General features: G+C 36.3%; 1 protein-coding gene across 3 annotated transcripts in view; it reads right to left on the bottom strand.

The window, feature by feature from the left end:
- AFG1L (AFG1 like ATPase) overlaps nt 1–23,168 on the bottom strand; it is a 70,707-nt gene that overhangs the window by 39,037 nt on the left and 8,502 nt on the right. For 2 of the 3 annotated variants that reach the window (XM_027895469.1, XM_027895486.1), the window contains exons 2-7: nt 22,823–23,046; nt 13,655–13,706; nt 12,941–13,042; nt 11,531–11,661; nt 6,366–6,465; nt 3,396–3,454 (exon numbers count right to left, since the gene is read on the bottom strand). In XM_027895469.1, the coding sequence (XP_027751270.1) occupies nt 3,396–3,454; nt 6,366–6,465; nt 11,531–11,661; nt 12,941–13,042; nt 13,655–13,706; nt 22,823–23,046 (668 nt within the window). The remainder of the gene's footprint in view (nt 1–3,395; nt 3,455–6,365; nt 6,466–11,530; nt 11,662–12,940; nt 13,043–13,654; nt 13,707–22,822; nt 23,047–23,168) is intronic. The other variant, XM_027895478.1, reaches the window with a different exon arrangement.

The raw sequence follows: 23,168 nt of genomic DNA, 5'->3' as shown, positions 1-23,168 counted from the left end.
GTCCTGGCACTTCTTTGATTAATGTCCTCACTGCCAGCCTGGACTACCACCAGTGGATAATAGTCTGAGGGCTGAATTAACTCAGGAAGTCTCTTACTAATATCCCTCACCCTGGCCCCAGGAAGGCAGCATACTTCTCTCTGGGATGGGTCTGGGCGACATATAGGGCCCTCAGTTCCCCTCAGAAGGGAGTCACCGACTACAACTACCCTTCTTTTTCTTTTTTATACCTGTGGTTGTAATCCGTCTTTTAGACAGGGCCGAACCAGGAGGCTCTCCAGAGAGATCTTCTTGGAAGTCCCAAAACCCAGAGTTTATATATGGTCACATTCAAGTGGGAAAGCCCAGTACCTCCCCCAGGGCGGGGAGTTTCACAATGGGTGATTTAACTCTGTGAGTCATGGGATACTTTTGGAGTCTTTAATGGTCTAGGTCTTGGCAGCTGCCTATTATGCCAGTCCAGTATGGCCCATTAGCAGACATGACCCCTCAGGCTGGGTGTGAAGGTGCTGATGCCTCCCTGGAGGGGAGTTATCACAGCTGTTACCACAGTTATTAGTGTGAAAACAAAAGAAACACTCCTCACAGGGTTTCTTTAACACCCAGGTTGTAGCCTGAGGTGTCAGGTATGCCCTGGGCAGCTGCTCCAAATGATTCATTACTAACAGTCCATTGGAAATGACACAGAGGGTGTAGAACACACAGTTTTGGTTATACCCACATAGTGATAAACTGTTCCCAGTCCCTGTAACTAGGACATAGCCATAACAATGAACTGATCAATTCAGAGTTTTCTCCTGTTTATGAAAACTACCTCTTTGATTAAAAATTGCTGAAAAACTACATCTCAAATTATTTAAGATTTCAAAAGATGAGAACACTGGGATAGACTCAGAATTAGACAGGGAACACACACAGGTCAGAAAGAGCTGACAGTAGTGTTACTGGCCTACCCAACAACACAGATCTGGAGCTCTTCTGTGGCCGCCAACTGTGGAACCTGAAGCATGTGTCCCTAAAAACTGGAACTTATCAACTGCAACCTCACACTGCAGGCATTCAACAACCACTTGTCCCCAGTAATCTACCACCTAGAAAGACAATACAGACAAACTCTGGAAGACAATTGTATCTTCCCTAGAATGCTTATTCCCAGTCGGGGCCCCTCCCCGGGCAGATGGAGCTCATTAGCCCGTAAGGCAATCCATCTACGTCCTGAGGACCTCGCTGCCACCGTCCAAGCTTGCTTGGCCCTGGCAGATGAACCTCAGGGTTAAAGGGTGGGCTCAGTTCCGCGCACACTGTGTCTCACCTAAAAAAATCCAATGCACAGGCTGGAAGGTGGAAAGACCTTCCCCGGTTCTTCGTTCGCGAAGACTGGCCATTACATTACATTATTCCACAGAAACTGATTTTCAGTTTTCTTTGTACAAAATAGGAACTCAAACACAGATACTGGAATTACATAGACTGCAGAAAAGAAAAACAGCAATCGAGGATGAACATACGTCTAGGAAAGTAACCACTTCTTTTGATCATTTGAAGACAGGAAAAGATTTTTGTATAAGCTACCTCCATATCTAGGAACTATGTCTTCCATTTATGAGGAATGAAACCACCTGAAATCTATTTCAAATGAAGCGTCTCTTTACAGAAATATACTGTCAATACTTTTCATTGATCGCACCTTCCCAAGATCATTTCAAGGAATTTGAAGCTCCTATGTTGAACTTGAACTACTTTTAGTGCTAAAATCTCATTTCAAGATTTGTGATCATAAAAGTTAATTACTGAAAAAAACTAAGAAAACCAAGCCACCCATTTGCCCCCATTACACCCCAAACAAAATCCCTTTGGGAGGCTCTGAGCCCAGAGAAAACTAAGACAGGAATTAGTCCCAGTTGTCGGTAAAGCCAGTGCCAGTGAAGAGGTCAGAAGAGATTGACATTACCACAGACACACATGGCTTGAGTGAGGTAAAGGTTGAGAAGACAAATCAAATGTTTGCAAAAAAACAATGTTGTATTTTCCTTCGTATTTTCACACAAAATGCCGGAAGACACCATGTTTACATTTCCTAGTCACACACAGCTGAGGCAGAAGCTACTTCATCCTTTTACATCAATACCATTACACAGATTCTACACACAGTGGGGAGGCCTAAATCTGCATTTCTCAAACCACCAAAGCCAGAGTATCAATGTAGTTCTATCCACATCTTTGTAACATAATTTGTTAAAATCTTACTTTAGATAACATTCCAGTGTGGGTTTTTAATGCCTACTTCTAAAAACTGTTAAATGAAAAATGTACATTCTGACATTTTTAAATTAATTTTTAGTATCTTGCCATTACCATTCCACTTTCCAGTTAGGGTCAGCAAAGCACTTGTTGGTAAACTTCCTCTGAAAACCCAAGACACTGTCTGCTGCTTTACTGCTGAGCACCTTAACAGAAACATCCAACCAACGTGTCTATTCAGCAATTCCAAATTTCCTATCACAAAGCCAAGCCTACCAGAAACTCTACCTTACCTTTCTCTTATCTTAGAGATCAATACAGTTAACATTATTTATGTATTTATGCTAGCAATACTTCTGTGAGTTAGAGAAATGATGTTATTTCCATTTTACATGTCACATCAATCCAGGCAGAGCAAGATATGAGAGGTGTATGTTAGCCCTTAATAACAAAACAAAACAAATGCAACTTGCGAACGAAAAATAGCTGTGACTTGTCCAGAACTTAAAAGTGTGATTTCAGCATATGTTCTTTTTACCAGAAAAATAAGCAGTGATTGTATTATTCACACAGAGAAAGGATCCTCAGTTTTTTAATTTAAATGAAGCAATTACAGTTTCTGACCTGCCACACTACAAGACACAGACCCGAGGAAGCTTCAGAGCTGCTGCTTGTTGAACATTATATGAAGCCTCAAAAGTCATTCAAAAACCTACTGACACAGGAGGAAGACCCAGAAGCAAGGCAATTGAGGGGTACAGAACAAACACTACTTTCCTTACATCAAAGAAATGGTAAGTTTTTGTAGCATAGTAACCGTAAGATGTCCACGAGTACAACACAAATGTTAGAGGCATACTATGTTATACAGCATACACACACCAGTCAGCAAGAAAGTCTTATCCAAACAAACAAATTCTGCTGCCTTAGTCCAAAAGATAACTTTTTGTCATACTAAAAATGTCTGGCTTTCAAGACATGTTAATTCCAGAAGGACAAAGTCCTTTCTTGCCTTACCTTCAATTATTTTTGCTCAAAATAGTTAAAGCATATATGTAATCTGGAAACTAGCATTAAAGCAATCTGGTACAAATCTCCAATTTATTAATAAAACAGGGAAAACTGAAAGGCATTTAACAGGTGGCTCTCCTTACCTTCAGCACAGCAATGAATGGTACAAAATTAGCTCTCTGAAGACCATTTTTATAGAGATCTGAAAGAAAGGAAATCAGTACCATTTTGCTATGTAGTCTTAATAACAATGTCAGCTTGTCTTCTAGTCTAGCAAATAAATCTCAGTGTTGCTAGAAACAGGAGGAGGAACAAAAGGCAGAAAAGGAGAGCTGAAATTAATTTCTCTTCTTTTACTATATGAAAATTCAATACATTCTTAGGGAAGAAAGGAACACCTTGAGGAAGTCTGAAAAAGGTAGGGAATGAAAAAATTATTTAGATCTCTAAATGACATACAACTGATTGTAACAGAAGAAATTAGACCATCATCTGTTTTAAAGTAAGGTTATAAAAATAATTTGTAATGCTGGGTATTCATTGGTACGATTATGAGGCCAAACTGTGCAACTGCTAAATCCCGTGTATTTGGCAGAGGGCACAACCCCCACATAAACTAAAAATACACAGTTTGAAAGTCAGCATCATTCTTTCTCGGTGTACTGTGGTACACTTTATCTTCTAGTAATTCTGCCAGCTATACCTCCTTTTCCAAAGTAAGGGTCATCCCTAAGGCTAAAAAAATGAAAATTAAATTAGTGTGTTAACTTAGGCAAAGTTGCTAAAAATACAACTGAATTTTTAAAAAGATGAGATACTACATAACAAAATGCAGATCTGGACTCAAAGAAAACACAAATTAACAAAAACAACTGCAGAGCAGCATTTTTTTGCTTATTTATCACCATATATTTATACAACATAAACTTATCTTCTCTGCAAGTTATCCAATTGCCCAAGAAGTTCACAAGAGAATGACTTCTTTCAAAATGTAACCACTTGAACTGTATGATGAGCTGCTCTGTTTCATGAATATTAGGAAGCCTTATAAAAAGGCAGTAAAGCACCTGTGACTGACGGGAGGAATGAGTAAGATAATGCAGACACCTGGTAGAGATACCACAAAAATTCCACACAAAGACCATTCCAGGTTATGATTATGGCTTATATTCCCCATAATGCTTGGAGGCTACAGCTATATTAAAGCCTTTATGCTTTGCCAACACTTCACTGTGGACAGAAGATGCAGCATGCACAAGACACCAACAAGACACCTACAGAACGGTTTTCACAAAATTGGATATGTACGCAGAAATATTTAGGAAAATTGTCAGTGAAGGAGATTCCACACCCTAATTAGTAAGAAAGCTGTAAGTTCGCCGTGTATCATGCTCATTCACAACTCTGCAAATCAGGATGGCTACACTTTTGTTAAAAGTGTATAGCAATTGCATATTCACTTGCAAAGATTAGTGAACATGTAACGCTATTAGACAGCTACTCCTGTTAGGTCTTTTAGTCAGTAGGGTTGTGAGTTCTGTATTATGTCTCTGTTTTCTGAGGATGAGAAAAATAAACAGTAATTTTAGTGGAGAAATGAAACCAGGATTCCTCAAATGCTGCACCTCAGTATTTTCCTTCATATCCCCCTGGGGCAGAAGTTCAACACAGTTAAGCGTAGCACTAATGTTCAGCAGCTCAATGCATCTGCCCTCTAATGAAAAGGTCACTTTTCCTCTTTGTCTCTACAGGTAACAAATCTCTCCATTCATTCTTAAACCTAGATATGGCACAGTACAGTGACTCAGCTCTCTTTCCTGTGGGAGGATTTCAGACACGCTGTGAGCATGCAGGAATAATGACAAGGGAAGAGATAGGCATTGACCAACACCTGGACTGCAACACAGTCCAGTTGTGGAGATCTGTTCTTGACATTCTGTGTTGGGCAGCTAGAACAAGTGCTTGGCTTTTGGATTGATAAAGTGACTTAATATACATCCAAAAACCCTTTAAGACTATAATGGTCACAAATTGATGCCCTCAGTTTAGGGTGTTGGATATAATTCCCAAGTTATGATAAAAATTTCTCCTGGACTTCAAAGAGCAGTGCTCCAAAAACACAAGCTCTCAACTGAGAAGGCATTCCGTCTATCTGTAGTTAACCCAACTACAGTAGTTATGATTTCATTTTCTTTGATCAAACAAGTAAAATAAACCAAGAGGGAATTATTGACTCCTGTAGGAAAAACCTAAAAACCTTTGAGTGGATTTGTTTTTCTTTTTCCTAAGACAAGGTGCATGGAAAATCTATAGTGATTGTCTTTTACTTAATTAACTTGGGAAGAAAAATTAACTCACAGTTAATACTGCAACTCTTCAGTATTTTTAAAAAACATCCAAAAGTAATCCATCTAAAAGTTGCATAGAAATTATCCATTATGCTAACTCATAACGCTACACTATATGAAAAATTTTCTCCTCTACAAAAAATTACAGTTGTTGAAACCCAAACAGATTTGGGCACTTTGTAGAAGGATTTACCTAGCTAGTCACTACCAGCAACTAGTTATTCTAAAAAAAGTTAGAAATGGAAACAACTCTCTACCTAAGTAATTCCTAGTGGACTGAAACTGGGCTTTAAGAATGGCATCTTGATAAGTGGTTCTGCTTTGAGCTGGTGGATCAAGTCTCCAAGTTCCTGAGTTAGAAACTGGGAAGGATCGTACTCTCGTTTCCCCTTTCTTCTGCAGAATATGGTCTTTTCTTATTCTGGAATACATCCAAAATAGGCAGTATTTTACCCCTCCTCAACATCCCTGTCCCCAAATACCCTTCCACTGGTTTGGACAGAGTAGAGGAGATCAGAAAACACGGAAGGATTTGAGAGTGATGGGGGAAGGAACATCTTGGGTTTGAGAGAAAAGGGGAGTATGATTTAGTAAAAATCTCTCTTCCTTAAGAACAAGAAAAAATAAGGGGTAAACCAGAATATATCAGATTCTTGCAGACTAGACATTTTATTAATTAAATACTGCATGATATTACTACAATTGTTTTGTAAGATATTGAGATTCATTGTATTTGGATAATACCAGTAGCATGTTTGTTTTTACCTTCTGGCGGCCTGTTAGATGTTGCCACAACGACAACCCCATTTTGGAAGAGATTTTCAAAAAGCTGCTTCAGAATCATGGCATCAGCAATGTCAGTGACCTGTAGAAGACAACGCATTTGTTTTATCTTGCTTTCAGCTTCTGCCGCAATAGATCTGCAAGTGGCTTTGTAGCTAGGAAAAATGCTTGTTAGTGAAAGCCATTCGAGAGAGATTCTAATTATTGCTTGGTGAGAAAAAAATAAAAGGGATAATTAATAAGCAGCGAATGTACCACAGTCTTTCAAAACTTGCCCACTCTTTATTGCGGAACTCCACCATATCTTTTCCAATTGCTAAATGATTCCGTGTTAACTTCTATTATAAAACTACAGGTGGGAGACACAGAAAACAGACCTAAACATTTAAGAGGCCTACTTAATTAGAAGCAACATGAAAAAAAACCAGAAAACAGAAAGAAAATACACACTGGCTGTTTTACATTTCTATTACCTTTGAGGCAAAGGTTTGCAGAGGTGAATTTAAATGGTCATGGGACTTCAGAAATAAAGACAAGTAGCCAACTATACATAATCAGCTGCTGTTGAAAATAGAATGATATGACATAGATACTATTGTGTGATTGTTGCAAAAAACAATTCAACAGATGGCCCATCACAAAAATAAGCAATTTCATTGTTCTTTTTAAGTGCCTTCTATTACTGTCCATGAATAATCAAAAGGCAGGCAGTCACTTCCAGCACAGTCAGCCTCTTCTAACCTTCAGGCGCAAAACACAAATGAAAAATAAAAATGGGTAGGACAAGTGATATTGGGGAGGGGGAAGGAGGAAAAAAACAGACAGACGGAGGAAAAAAATAAGCCTTTAAGTAAAATATCTTTAAAGATCTTAATTTTAGCTTAACAAACTTGCTTTCTAGTACCAAGAAATAAAAGGAAACAGAAACCACTCTGTACAAATGAAAAAATATAATAAGTTTTTTGGATAAAAAACGATCCTTGTTACAACAGCAATTCATATTTTATAAGAGTCCACCAGATGAGATCAGCAATCTTAATACATGAACCACCTTTATGACCATTACACTCGATTCTCCTGCATTCCCTGTGGTTATCATATAGACACTTGTTGCCTTTTGACTTACCAAACAGGCCCTGACCCTGAGGAAATAAACCAGTGGTGGCATGGTGTGAGTTACACATACTCATCACACAACAGACTGACAGGTTGCCGTGCCTTCACCAGCTTAGATGTGTATGCTTTGACAGTAATACATGTACAGAAATATTTTAACCAGTATAATTTTTTTCCTCCACTCCACACCCCTCCACCTTCCCTCATTCTCATATTTCTAAATGACCTTTCTGGGGAAAAAAAAGAAGATAATTCTACACTAGACATAGTAAAAGACTTAGGGTACATTTCTGACAGCTAGTTTGAAAGCAATAATGTTCTTAATGAATATCCAAACACTAGTTTCCTTCTTCCAAAGACTACTTCTATTTTGTTCTATGTAATGCATTAATAGGGACTTTTTTTTCCTTTTTAAAAACCAAAATTTTACATAATCTGTAACACATCCCTCAGATTTGCACATCCCTGCTCACTAAGATCTGATATTAAAAAAAAATATATAGTAACTCTCTACTGTATTATATGTCTGTGCTTATGCATCACTTATCAGTAATTTATTTCTTCTAAATACTAAAATTTAGGAACTTCCCCCATTCCCAAAGAACAAGACACACAAGAAATCACTATAGATGTGCATCTTAAGGGTAACTGAATTTGCTGTACCACGAAGCAAGCCTAAAAGCCAAGTTTTAAAAATCTATTATATAAGTAATTTTGTTACAAACTTTTTTGTTTAACAATACTACAAAGCATGCTACCTGTAGAAAACAGGGAGTGAAAGAATAATAATGCTCATAAAACAAAACAATAACATCCTCTTATTAATAGGAACTGTTATTTGATGCAGAATTCTGAACTCCATTTAAAACAAAACCAAAAACCAACCACAAACAACAAAAAACCTTCTTGAAAGCTCTGTCAAAAAGCAAGAGCCATTTTGAGGACCAGAATGCAAATATGAGCTCTTTTTATCTAATCCAGTTTAGGAAAGCCAAAAAAAATCTACAGGGCAAAGCAGGTAGCAAGACAGTAACTAAAGGATTGTGAGTTCTCATGTTTTTTACAGTATCCAGTACTCATTGCAATGGATAAGAAAAGCAAAGGCTACAGATTACCAATAAGGAGAGCCAGCTAACAGAGAGAGTGCAGAAATTTCATGCATTTAAAGATTTTTATTACATAGTGTTGCTTCCCATTATAACTCAGGTTAAAAAAAAAAAAAAAAAAAAAGAAGAAGAAAAAAGAAGGAAAAACGAAAAACACTAGACTAATAGTTAATTTACATGTGTAAGTGCCTGAGATTCAGTCAGCCACTGATTGGTACAGTTCCATGTAATGAATGGCAAACGTAAGCATGTATTATCAGCAATTAGTATCAGCACAAAAATAAGAGCCTAATTTTTATTAGAGGTTTTTAATAGAATGCAGGTTAGTAAAAATTCCCTAAATTGTAGTTCACTTCAAATCCAAATGGTATTGATGACATATTAAGACTAACACTGCATGATCACTCAGCTTCCCAAGAAGTAGGGATTCTGTTTTCATTTTCAATACTAACTGACATAGGTTACAGTTCCATGCCAAAATTAGACCTTCTAATTACCCCTGTATAGTTATTTGATTACTGAACAATAACTGGACTCTTTTTATTAGCCAACCTCTGTGTTTTAAAACATCAAAACCATAACTGCAAATGGCTTAATTCTAGAGTTTTTCTTCAAAATGAGGACACATTTTTAGAATGGCTTAAGACTTTTGTGATTAAAAAAAGAAGACAATATTTACAGTAAACTGCACGACAAAGATCAGTAAGAAGTAGCAATGCTTTAATAATCTGAGAGCCTGTGACTCAGGCAAAATGCTGACAAAATCCTGTTTCAAAACAGACATGTAAGCTTAGTGCCATCACTAAGATCCTGTCTACTATATAATATTTGCAAAATGAAACATTTAAAACATACTGATTTTTTTTTTAATACAACACAGAAACACTACTTTTAAAAGAAGTACTGAAATATTTTTTTACATCAGTTAGTCAATTCTTCAGCTGCTTGACAGTTTTCTAGGCTTTGCAGGAAGACTCACTTCCGAATACTTCTGCTTTGCTTTAGCCCACTGTCAAAGACAAAATGGCAACCTAAGCAAGGCTTTTGTCTTCTGAAGTTCTGCATTTGGTTTCCTCTGAAATATGAGCATTAACAATATTTTTTTGCTGTCCCTGTTTACAACATCACTTGTTAAGTGTTCTTAAGATAAATAAATAAATAAATAAATAAATAAATTCAGCTTGTCTCCTTTTCTTTTGTCCAACAGGCATCTGAAAGCAACATGAAGTGTTTAAAGCAAATCTTAGTAATTTTTTGATGTTGCCTCCACACACAATTATTTTCACAAAGCAGTACAGGCCCATCTTCACTTTCCATCTGTCAAGACAGTCACTTTGCCAGCAAGTCAGAGCAGTACATGTCCTGAGTCTCCAGCTCTTTTCAGTATCATTTTAATCTAGTAATTCTTTAGTTATGAGTAAATCAGACTGCAGTGAAATACAGCTATGATCTCCACTGGGGAAATGAGCTGCAAACATCCTGGATTAAATATGACTCCTCATTATTATTGTGAGCTGCTCTTCCAGTCACTGCACTACTTTATGATTACTTAAGGAGAAGGCTTCTTATCCCAAAATCAGTGCCTTCTGCAAAATTTAAGAAAGCTGGAACTCCTCTTCAGTAGGCAAAACCTGTACGGAGTTCCATGCTACAGCAAATCAGGCAAGAAATCCAGCCATACAGAAATCTGTGAATTTAGAAAATTAGTACACCCAGAACAAGTAGATTTTAAAAATCCACATATGAATGCAAAGTCTTAGAAACACTTTTAAAAATATAGTTCTTGTATTAATTTCCCAGCTGTGACGGACTGACAAAACCTCAAGCAAGTCAGCAGGGGGAGCAGGCAACCAATTTGGTAACAAAAAATACCAGTCTCTCTCTTTAAAATGTGGAAACATGACATGTCTGGAAACACAGCAATATCAGGAAACAGAAGCAGTGGGCATTTATACAGAAAAGCAGGTATTTACACTAATATATAGTGCAGTCTCTTTCTACCATTTGAGCATATAATGTCATAAGAGTTAATGCTTCCCTCTCCAAACCTTCCCATTTCTTCATAACATAAATACAACTGCCTCTGTATTTAGATTTTATATTCAGGAAGATTTTATATTTTGGAAGCCCAGCATTCATATTCAACAGATAAAGCATAAATTAAATGATCAAACAGTAACAATTGCAATTCTGAAACCGTAGATCAAAAGACTAACCCCAGATGAAAAATGGAAGAGTAACTTAAAACAAGAACTACTACTCCTTTACAAAATAAATCCCCTTCATGGGAGCCAATCACAAAACAGTTATTTTCCTCGGGTGTGCATGCTTGTAAAATAACAGTCAGCAAATATAAGTTGCTCCATCCATTTCAGAAATGTATTAATTTAAGAGCATAACACAGACAATTTACAGGTAATAGATTATTCTTTTATTCTCAGTGCTTTGAGAACTAACATAGATCTGTTCTTATCTTGCTCTGCATTTTCTCTATAAATTAAAAAAAATCTCAGCTGGTTAGAACTGCCAAATACCTCTAGCTTCTCTACTAATAAATAAAGCAATTTTACACTTCAGTTTGTGATGTGCCCTTAAAACGAAATTCACAAGCTGTTAAAATGAAACAATCAAGTTAGCTTGTGCAAAGATCATTTTATAAGCTTATTTTAATTTTCACATTTAATTCAATGAGTTTCTTAAAATGCTAGTTGATATAACCTGGCACAGTCATGCCAAAGACTTCAATAACTCTAGGAAAGAATTTAGGTTGAATCCAACCTGTTATTTACATATCCTTAATCACAGAGAGTATTTTGTAGCACTTTATGAACTACAGCAAAGACCAGGCATGCCAAGCAAGTATCAGGTGGTACTGGACACACTCAGTACAGGATGATGGCCCTAGAGTAATCTTTGACTTCTTACCTGAAATTCATCAAAACATAAGAGAGCAGCCTCTTTACTTATTTCCTCTGCCACTGGTGCAATTGGGTCATATGATTTAGCCATAAATCCCGCCTTTCTCTTTGGCAAGCTCTGCTTAAGGCGATGTATTCCTTAGTTGATAGGAAAGAACAAATATTACTTATTTCTTTTCCTAAGATAGGACGAAGAAAATTATTTAGCTACCAAATAAAAACTAGTCCAGTCTAGTAAAAATAAGAAAGCTTCAAACTTCATCTAGTTTCAAGAGGGCAAAAGAGTTTTCAACCACATTCAGGCAACAACTAAAAGCTCACAGATTCTATGATTTTTTTTTTGTTTGGTTGGTTGGTTTGTTTTGTTTAGGAATACAGAAAACAAAAATCAAAGAAGTCTTGAATGCTATGCACCTATACCTTATCTTTTATAAATTGATATTAATCCCAGTTTTATCTTGCTCTGAAGGTATTCTTAGAATGCACTTAGTTAAAAGAATGCAGACATAGCAACACAGTCATGCTTTAAAATGTGAAGATGATGATACTGGCACAAGGTAAGACTGTTATATCCATACTCTACTGTCTCATGGATTGTATTGCATTTGACTACAAACAAACAGTTGGAAAACAACGACCCCGCAGTAGGAAGCTTTCTTTGTTAAGGTTAAGCACAAATGACAAAAAACAGAAATGGAAAATCTCAAGAGTGACCCAGTGATGATAGAAAAGTGAGCACTAAAAGTGACTCAGGTTGTTTACACTGATGAAAGCCTCGCAAGAAAAATGCAGCTGTCATAACACTTGTAAATTACAGCAATAGTTAACAATTTCACAGTCATATAAGGTCATAGAATTTAGAAGCAGAAGCAAATTTTAAAATATCTAAAACAGCATCTCTGTCAGAACAAAGTGCCTTTTCACCCTGTCAGAAAATTTTCTGAAACTTAGGATGAACTCCTTTCCATTATTTTCTTCCTCCAAATCACTCATAGTATTACTAAGTTAGTAAATCAGAATAGTTTCCATTCTCCTTGGCATTTAAACCTGATTTAGTTATTGTTTATTCAAAACACAGATGGAGTTTAACCTTTCCAGTTCAAGTTTCAGCAATTGCCTTCTTCAGATTTCATATAAGCTAATTGGTAACTGGAAAACGTTTAGTTAAGGATTTTAGGTATATATTTATCTCTTTCAGAAAAGATATTTGAGAAATAATAAGCAATTAATATCTACACTGGTCTGACAGACAATGCTAAAATGCTTCAACATTTCTCCTATTTTTCACCCTTTTTATTTTTTTGCTTAAATACTTGAATAAAGTTACAGTTGTTAATACAAACATGAGAATGAGATAGACCTTTTTATAGACACCATATTTCACAAAATTCTTGTCAATACCTGTGTCTGCACTTACTCTGATGTACATCCAACATGAAACCATGAAAATGGACTCTCTTTTTCCTTTCTACTTCTATGTGAGAATAGAACATGTCCATCACCATTGTCTTTCCTGTGCCTTCAAACAAAAACAATAAAAAGCACTCAACCAGTAGTTAATTTAAGTACAGTACGTACTGACTAGAACAATGATTGATAGCTTTGAATTAATTCAACAACAGTCTTCCTCAGAGTAAGTACAAGACCAGACTGCTGTGAAGAACAGTTACATTTTCTGTTCAAAACCTTGGAACAATTGCATTTTTATTCTTCTGTTTTAAAATTTTGATCCCTACAGAGACAACCCTAAGGTTGCGCAAATGGCTCCACATACATCCAGAAAACATCCTTAGTATTTCCTCTGGAAAGCAAGTATGATTTCATGCTGCACTGCTGCAATTAGAATATATGAATTCTCTCTGGTGGCCTCCACAATTACTTCCCAAATTCTTAAATTGCATTTTTAAATACTAGGGAATGAGTAACACTGAAAACTACACATAGTAATGTGGCCCAATCAAACAGCTTCCAGGATTCAGACTGTAATTGTATTAAATAACATCATAATGTGGAAGAAAACTAATCCTGTAAAATTCATTAAAGCAATTAAGCTACATAAACGTAAAGCTTTTAGACAGTCCAGAATCTGGAGAGACATGCATTAGAGAAAATAACATTGAATGAAACTTACCAACATCTCCATAGACATAAACACCTTTTGGGGGTTTGTTTTTGGCAAGGAGCTGCAAGTCAAGAGAAAAAGAATAAATATGGATATGGGGTACAATAAAAGCAAACATATTGCTGTGGTATAGTAAGAAAGTAGCTATACTTAATCACAAAAGTAGCACTAGCTAGCAAAGTGCAATCTTGAATAAATCATTAGCTCAGAATTGACAGGCAATCAATGTTGTATTTGTGTGAGTTCTATAAAAGAGGCAAAACACACATGCAGGGTTTGGTTGTTTTTTTTCTTTCCCAGATTATTGCGAAAATATCCCCATTCCCAGTCCTCGCACACATACCTTTTTATCAGAACACATATATAATGATTTAATATTTCCTAATCTATCATCATCAAAACAAATCCTTTCCCTCATTAAGCCATTTGAACAGTCTGAGAAAAAAGGATATAAAATTAAGCACTATTATAGTATTCATAGATATATGCACTATACACCTATTAGAGCAGTTCTGCTAAAGATATGAACTAACAGGATTTATAAAATCAGTATTGCAAAGCCAGTGAGCATTGTAAGACCTCTTTCTCTCAGCCTTGAATCTTAAATGCAGAATCATCTCTGGTTTAAACATTATTAAAATAAATGGAGACACAGTAAAAATATGTACCTACATACACGTGCATGTGTGTGTATATGCATAAATATATTAAAATATTAAAAATATTTTCAAAAGTAGGCTTTTTACTATTCATTTTTTCAAGTGAGTTACTTTTATCTGGAACAAGCACTGCTTAAAAACTTTAGATTTCTTAATATTATTCAGGACATATTATGACACCTGATGGTTTATTCTATTTTACTCAAATACATATGGAAAAACTTCCAATAACACCAAACTTTCCATTTTAAATAGCCCTCTCCCCCTCCAGTACTGTGCAGAGCCCCTTCCAAGTATAATTCTAAAAAGAAACAGTTTCTAAAAAAATAGAGATCTTAACAAAAATTCTATCGAATCCATGAAACTCAGCTGACATCCACAAAAACACTGCGTAAGAGTGGTTATTTTAAAGGGCTCCACTTTCAGAGCTCTGTGGGTTGAGGCAACACAAGAGAATATTAAAATTGCAACCCAGGGGTCTCCTTTGGAGCTGGGTAATTGCTAAACAAGTTGAATCTAAAGCACTTCTTCAAAATACAGTGCCATGTTAAAGAAATAGAGGAGTCAGCAGCAAGACACTAATTGAACAGGAAAGAAAATTCATGACCAAAAGGTAGAAGGCTAACATCTCAGCTCTGGAGTACCATTTCATTCAGAAAATATCCAAGCATGGCTCTTACATAAGATCCCCTTTCCAATTTCATTTAAGCTATATCAATAGGGTAATCAAAAATTTGTATCATCAATCTGTGGTTCAACAGAGTTTCAGATGTTCTGAAACCATTCCATTAATAGATAAGGCTGAAACTATTTGCTAGTGCTTTCAAAGCACTGCAAGACAATTTAACTGCTGAATATTTTCAATTGTGTACTTTTTAAGAGCCTGCACTCAGTAAAACTACTGATGCTCAAAGTTACACAGCAAAGAAAGGAGGAACGGAAAAAAATCCAAAGGAAAGACATTCATAACAATTTCTTTGGTTTTAATTTGATATTAACTACAGTCATTCTCTCAAGACAAAAGATTATCACATTCAATTTATTTCACAGAAGGGTTGTATCAGTCTGATTTGTACTTTCACAAGGAATGACACCAAGCTAGAAAAATAAATGTTTAGAGTACAGCTTCACTTGTCTTTGTAAAGGTTATATAACTAGAACAAGTATTAATGTCTACATTTTAAAACATTTTTTTCACTGCAAATTTTTTATTAATTACATTTAACCATCTTAATATTTGTCCTTTTAGGCATATTTATTTCTGGAAAATATGTTACAGAAAAAAGGCATTTTGACTAAAGGAAATAAATATAATGGCTCAGGCTCCATAAAAGTCTAAATCAATTTCTGATTGATTTAAAAAATGAAATTAGCTTCCCTGTGAAGAAAGCAATTTTTGAGTGATATTTAATTGCTGAAAGGAATGGGTACTGTGGCAGATCCAAACACATCTGCTGAAGTTGGTCATCTCTAAAAGCTAATCAAATGCCAGAAAACCTTTTGTCCTCTTTGAGCAATTATAGAAGTTTGTCAGAAACATTTTACATATACTTCTGCCAAAAGTGACACTATTGGCAGCTTCAGGATAAACACTTTCTTGATCCTGTCAGGTACTGTATAATGCTAAGAATTTATTTTTATATTCTTGGGTTGTTTTGTTGATTTGGTTGGGTTTTTTTTTCCTTGAAATATATTTTATTTTTAGAAAGTAAACTTGATTAGTAGATCTTTAATACTGAAAACTCAGACATCCTACCAATCTCAAGTTATTCTGCATAATCATAAAATGGATTTTTCCTTTTTTTTAAATTATTTTAATAATTTAATTATTTTAATAATTTAATCTTCTAGAAGTTGTGTAAGAAAAAGAGCAACTTCCAGCTAGGATTTCTGACAAAATCTCATCAATGCTCTTAATTTAAAGCACAGCAAGCAGTCAGGAAAGTCAATGATATATGACAGCAAAGAAAGCAGAAGACTGATCTTGCTTCTCTATTCAAACACACTCTGAAAAAAGGAGGAGGGAGAACTAATGCAAAAGATCCTCCAGTTACCCAAAAATAAGGACAGTCTAGTTTATTTCACAGAGGGAAGAGAGAGAAGTAGGAAATGTAGGAAGACAAACTAAATGCATGAGCTTCTCCTCGCTCCTCATTCCCATATCACCCTGACAAATATTTGGTCTCTCGGTATAATAATGTTCAATTTGTTGACAGTACATTTTCTTTTGCAACAATGGTAAGATTTAGGGATGTTAAAGCTAATATTTAGAATATACTAACTCAGAGATAGTAAGTGATGCACCAAATTTGAGTATGAAGGGGAAAATTTTGAAATGCTTATATGTAAGTTTTAAAGGCTCCCCAAACCCTTTCAAACAAGGGCATCACCACAAATGTGTCAAATTGCTTGAGTCCTCCGAGTTTCTTAACTGCCACAACATTCTTTGCAATAACTTAAGAAAGCATAAATTCAGTGCTTCATAGAGTTTCATTATCATCAGGACATGCTAGAACAGAAGCCTTTTCTTTTAATAGATAGTCTACTTACAGATTTTAATTTGAAAATCATTCATATCTTAAAAATATTTAAACTTCCCGAAGATGATACAAACATGAGTATCCCTAGATTACAGAATTCTCTTCTGTGTTATCAAAATGTTTTCATAGAATCACAGAATGGTTTCGGTTGGAAGGGACCTTAAAGATCACTTAGTTCCAACCCCAGGCCATGGGCAAGGGATACCTTCCACAAGACCAGATTGCTCAAAGCCCCATTTTACACATTTCTGTTTCAAAACTGCAAGCCTTGCTTTGATCCTATTAGATCAGATTTTTTTCTTTGCGTAAACTTCACTATCAATCATACAATACCCTACCTCATCTAAGGAATTAAATTGATCAAAACATCTCCTTCATTCTGACAACTTCTTATTCTTTCTTAAATAACTTCAATAACATGCAATGTCTTTCCAGGTTCTCCCACACTCAAACACTAGAAGCAAGCAACTCATTTCCTTGGAATATTTATACTCTGATTTGAAAAACTTGTAAGATGGCTAGGCTACTAAGGTGGTTAATTAAAATATGCAAAATCCAAGAGACAAGTCTCCCTTAAATGCTAACAAAACCGCCTCTTTCTCCCACTCTTTCAGGTTCCTTTTCGGCTGCTCTTGTAGCTGAAGACATTTTCAAGGTCTTGAATGGTGTTTACTATTGTTCATACCTCTTTTCAAAACATGACCTCACTTACAATTGAGCTTATTTCAAGTCGTTAGTACAGCAACTCAACAACTCTTAAGAAGTCCCAACTGGTATTATTTTGAAAAGCTAGAGATCTGAAATGTCTGTGCAAACTCTTATAGCCTTGAACTTCAATTCAGAGGATCTCAAAGTATCTCAACATACAAGGCCATGCCTTCACAAAGTTGAAGATCAAAGTCCTAGCTCAATTTTGAGCAACAGTTTTGAAAAACAGAAGCCTACTTAGTTGGCAGCAAGACTAATTGTTTTTTCCCCTGAGATCTCTTCTAAGATGATGCCCCAAAAAAACTACATTACAAAAAAAAAAAAAAAAAAAAAGAGTTTTATTACCATGAAGAAAAAGGCTGGTGCCCCAAACTACTCATTTCAGAAAGCTTTGGCCTGTGAGGTAATATAAGTCCCTTCTACGAACACTGAAATGCTTCTCTATTGTATCTGATACAAATATTTGCTCCCTAATCCTACTTTTACCATATTTTAGTGAATAAAACTATTTAGACAAAAAGTGACAAAAGAAGAACAAAATGAAAACCAAAGCAGACCATTCTTGTCATGGGTGCAAAGTTTCTATTTCTGGAATAACTGCTATTTTGGGAGAGGCTTTTGCAATTCTATCACAGAAGCAATCAGGCAATAAAATAAGAAAGATCAGACTACAGAAGAGGCTGAGAGATGCTTCTCTTTCACCACCCCCTTTTCTTAAATGCAGCCTCTCAACCACATTCTCTTCAACGACAGAGTCAGGAAAATTAGTACACTTGAAATGCCAAGCACCACTATTTTTTTATATCTAAAAAGCTGCCAGTAGATAAATCTCTTCTCAACACAGGAGATTTCATACTAAAGGTAGGCTAGTCAAGTTGCCAAAAACCTCCTGAAAAAGTGAAACATCAATCTACAAGATACTAAGTATAACGGATAAAGTATTTGATTTTTTTAAAGTAAATCCTTAATTTAAAGTACAACCATTTTTTTCATTTACATCTATTAAAGCCCATTAAGTACAAAACAAAAAGTGAAGCCAACTGTTCTATCACAAAAACGTAAGGCTTATCTTTTACCTCCTAGCATATTCAAAGTTACCAAAGTACCAGGCCCTCATGAGAGGAGAGTGCCAACAAGCTATTCACAAATACGGGGTCTACCTGTGCTCTGTATCACTAGTACTCCATGGAGATGCCTTCTACTAGTTATGTGAACAAATTCCACTCATAAATCTACACAAATCCTATTCAACCCAGGCCAGTTCCAGGCAGCAGTACTCACCATCACCTCTTCTTGGCACGAAAGGCTTAGTTCTACCCTCTAAGCCTGAACCAAATCTGCAATGGCATCCCTACTCTGGAAGTCCACAATAGAAAAACAGGTATTTTGCTTACTTAGGAAAGTCCTCAACAGATGCAGACATATGACAAGCATATGATTTTAGCAACTACCTCGTCACAGTTGTGAGTTATTCTGGGGAAAACCTTTATTAAGGATGTTGATTATAACTTTGCTGAAGCAAAACCTTGCCTGTACTAGAATTTAATCCATAATCTATTTGGTTTCATTTTATCTCAAAAGGAGCTGTGTTTGAACTGGCAAATAACATCCTCAAAGATAACAGAACAGAAACAAAGCTGTTGTGACTTCTTCAGCCTGAATCATGACTTGATTTAATTACACAAGCCAGGCTTTAACAGATTTACACAAAATTCACTGCTTTCCTTCTTTTCTGGAGTTTTGATGCATGGCATGGCACTACAGTGCTCAACCTTGATTATCAGTCTTGACATTTCCATAGAAATATCAAGCTCTAGAAGAAAAAACTACAACAACACCCCAATAGCAAGTAGTTCTACAGCTGCCTCTCACTGACTGTAGCATTAGTTCCACCAATGAGCCACGCAACAATTTTTAAAAGTTGTTTTAAAATTAAAGCATAGAATTGAAGCAATGTTAAATAAAGACATGGAGTGCTTTAAATGAACTAATGAAAAAACACATTCTCAAATTATAAAGTGGCATTTGACCTTTTCCTTTTAAGAAAGTGTCAGTCAGTCTGGTTATACTGCGATTAGCTCTGTTACATAGGGGAAAAAGTAGCATTACATTTCCTTAAATAAAATAAGATTAGTATTTGTTCTCTGCAATACAGACTTTCTTCCTTATTCATGATTCCCAAAGAATCATTAAATAACCCACACAATGGCTGATCTACAAGTCAGTATAAAGCACCTAATCTAACAGTGATTCAGGGCCCTCCAGTTAACACAAGTCAGCTCTCAAAACTGTTCTCAAAGGCAGCACTTTCAGAACCTAATATCCAAATGTCCGAAACTGTTTTCCAGTAAAGATCAAAATGCTTTAGCCTACTGATCCTCAGGTTTGACAGTAAGACTAATGCCTTCATCATAACATTTTTTCTAGAATATGAAAATGAATAAAAGTCTGGGAGTATGTCCAAAAATAATACAGGAGTAAGCCTGATAACTGGTTCCCTTTCGTGTGACTTCTTTTACAGTTCAGGTACAATAACACAGTTTTGAGATAAGCAAATTAAAAGATTATAAGTCTAACACCAAAGATTAAAAAGAAGTCCAGATAGATGAAAAAGAAAAACAAACCCCAAACCCAAGAACTTTTCACATCAACAATTCTCAAGATACAAATCTGGTCAGCGAGATTCCACTTAGAGAATAGTTTGGCAAGCTGATTCCAGCTTAATCTCCTTACACTTAAGCAAAAGAGGTTTGCATTCAGGCACGCTGCTGTATTGCTCTGGATACCAAAGATAAGAAATAACCATTTTTCAAAGAGGAATTTTCTATTTTTCATTTGATACTTGCCCAAATTGCATCAGGAGACTGATTTAGACTCAAGAGTTAGCCCACAAATGCATCAAGACAACATGAATCTACAGGCACACACCCACATACAACATTAGTAAGTGTTTTAAAATACCATAAACATGCAGTTTTCAACCTACATCTATCATTTTTACACTGGTTTTATTTTTCTAATAATAGTAATTAAAGAAATCCCAGAAGTAAAAAGGTAAGTAATGTGATGAAATGACTCATCTGCCAGGGCAGGCAAAAATATACTCCAAACCACAGTTTGGCTCCAATTCCCACATCAGAGTTAGAATCATTGAATGATTTGGGTTGTCAGGGTTTTCAGGGGATCATATGGCCAAGCCCTCTGTTTAAGTTGGGTCACAGAATATCTCTGGTTAAAAGGGACCCATAAGGATGATGCTTCCACAATAGACCTTCCAAAGACACACTCACTGCCCTTTAGGAATAGTCTTGCCTTAGGACTTTGCTTCCTGTACTTTCCACGTTTTTTTCTTCCAGAGCGCCTGACTGTTGCTCCATGGAACTATTTCCCATTCAGGTTTCTTCTAAAATAAGAGGTCCTTCCTAGGTGTTTAGTCTCCTTCCTTCCATCAGGAGGCATTTTCAGTCAACCATATGATGAGCAAATCTATGATCTGCAGCTACATATCTGAGTTTCAGGCATTCAAGCGATGTTAGAGGCAGATCGCAGGCAAGCATGTCCCAATGCTCTGCACCCTGCTATGCTAATATATATACTAAACAGGCCCATCTACAGGTATAATACCTGCTCTCTTCTCTACTTTTTTTCACACCTTGAAGCTTAATATTCATTGCAAGAGCCTTTAAGTGGTAACCTGTCATTTAGTGCCTAAAGGCCAGAGGACAGTGTGCCATTTTAAGTCACTTAAGCCTTGCAGGCTTTGGCTCCCCTGATCCCATGCTACATCATCTGAGCTTGCCAAGCAAAAAAAAATATACAGTATTTGTGACAGGTAACAGGAGAATTTGGGGTTGTAATAGGAAGTATATGATTAGGTAAGAAGTTCAATAGAGTTACATATTTAGATTTACGCCCATGAGAGGAGGCATGTTGTGTAACGAATGCTGAGAAAGGTTGACATGGAGCTTTGTCAGCAAGGACTGCAGATGATGGCAAACACTGACTGTAAATGTGACAGTTACTTCTGACAAAAAATAAAACTTAAAGTGGTGCAAGAGAAACAGAGAAAGCACAAGAAAAACACTCAGAGGTTGGCTGGGAAGAGCAATAACAGTTTTCCTCCTCCTAGGGGCAGGGTGTCTCTCCAGTGCAGGCAGGGAGAGTGCAGATGATGAAGGCAATGTGTATTTTGCCGTGCTTTTTTCCCAGCACTATACTTTTATTATCAGACTCAGTCAAACACTCAGTTCTTGTTTCCCCTCACCATAGCTTATGACTATTTGTGCTGACACCAGTACGCTAATCAGGTGCAAGTAAAGCATATTCACTGGTTGTTCAGATCCTGTGTACATCTACGATGGCCTAATATTTACCAAGTAATTAAATGTCTTACCTACTTTGGTGGGCATTAAGTTTGGTTTTCTCGGATATAAACTCAATTCTACAAAATGAGGGGCAAGGAAAGCTGAGGGGGGAATTCTCACACCAGTTCTAGTTGCTTCCCATAAGAGCCTGCCTTAACAATGCTATCAATATTTGCAGGTGCAAGCCACAAGGGCAACAACCTGAGAACAGCATGAGAACAAGATATGGAATACTGCCAAAGAGACTCTGGAAAACACTGTGTGAAGAGCTTCAAGGAAAAGTTGCAGAGATGCAATAGCCGGCTAACAGCATTACTAATGCTAAGGGACTATGATTGCCAAGATGCTGTGCAACAGGGATACATCTGAACTTTTGTTGATCCATTGAAAAGAAGCTGTGATACCCCTCCAGAACTCAACCAGGGCACAAATCACACCTCTGCCTTCTTTGTCACCTCACCCAGAGACAACAACATGGGAAAAAAATTTTTTAAAGTCATAACTGATTTATAATATCATGTGAAAATTATTCATGAAAGATCTGTTAAAACACAAAATGTCAGTGTTCAGTTAATGTAATACCAACACACAAGTATAATATCTGTGCTTGAGAACTAAAACCCGGATTAGGCCTCTCTCTCCTACAGCCAAATAACATTTTGGAAAGGCAGACAGCGGACATAACTAAAATCATAACAGATTTTCTTGTAGAATTATTTCAATAATATTTAATTTGGTTACTTCTAGAGGGCCACCGGATTTATAAAGTACGAAGAATGATGTTTCTGCAAAGACCCATCTGCAAAAACAAGATTCAGGCTAATGACAGAGACTTACGTATTTTAAGTACATTCTTACGAGCAAACATAAATGCAAAAAACCCATTTTTATCACTATAAGCCTCACCTTTGAGAGAAGATTTTTTGAATCAATGCTGTAGCCTTTAAGGCTCTCGTGCAACTTCTGCAGGTGCTGCACAACTCTTCTTTGTTGCTCATCATTCTTCAGCTCTTCTTGCTTAATCAAAAAGTCATAATGTTCTAAAGGTCCATTGCAAACCAATAAGGCTCTGGCGTGAGCATCTGTAGGAGTACCAGGGCCTGTCTTCTCCTCTGCCTGAGCTGTGTATGCTGTAAAAATAAAAGCAGCCAATTAATAGAGACGTTTTGAAAAGCATTTTCTTATAAACAGCACACATTCCTAACAGTTTACACAAAGACATATATACATTACGTACCTATACAACCACTAG

Source organism: Empidonax traillii, unplaced genomic scaffold (assembly GCF_003031625.1).
Source record: "Empidonax traillii isolate 1590-97213 ecotype Southwest subspecies unplaced genomic scaffold, ASM303162v1 scaffold16:size2589160, whole genome shotgun sequence".
Lineage (NCBI taxonomy): Eukaryota > Metazoa > Chordata > Aves > Passeriformes > Tyrannidae > Empidonax > Empidonax traillii.
This window is presented reverse-complemented; position numbering and strand designations above follow the sequence as displayed.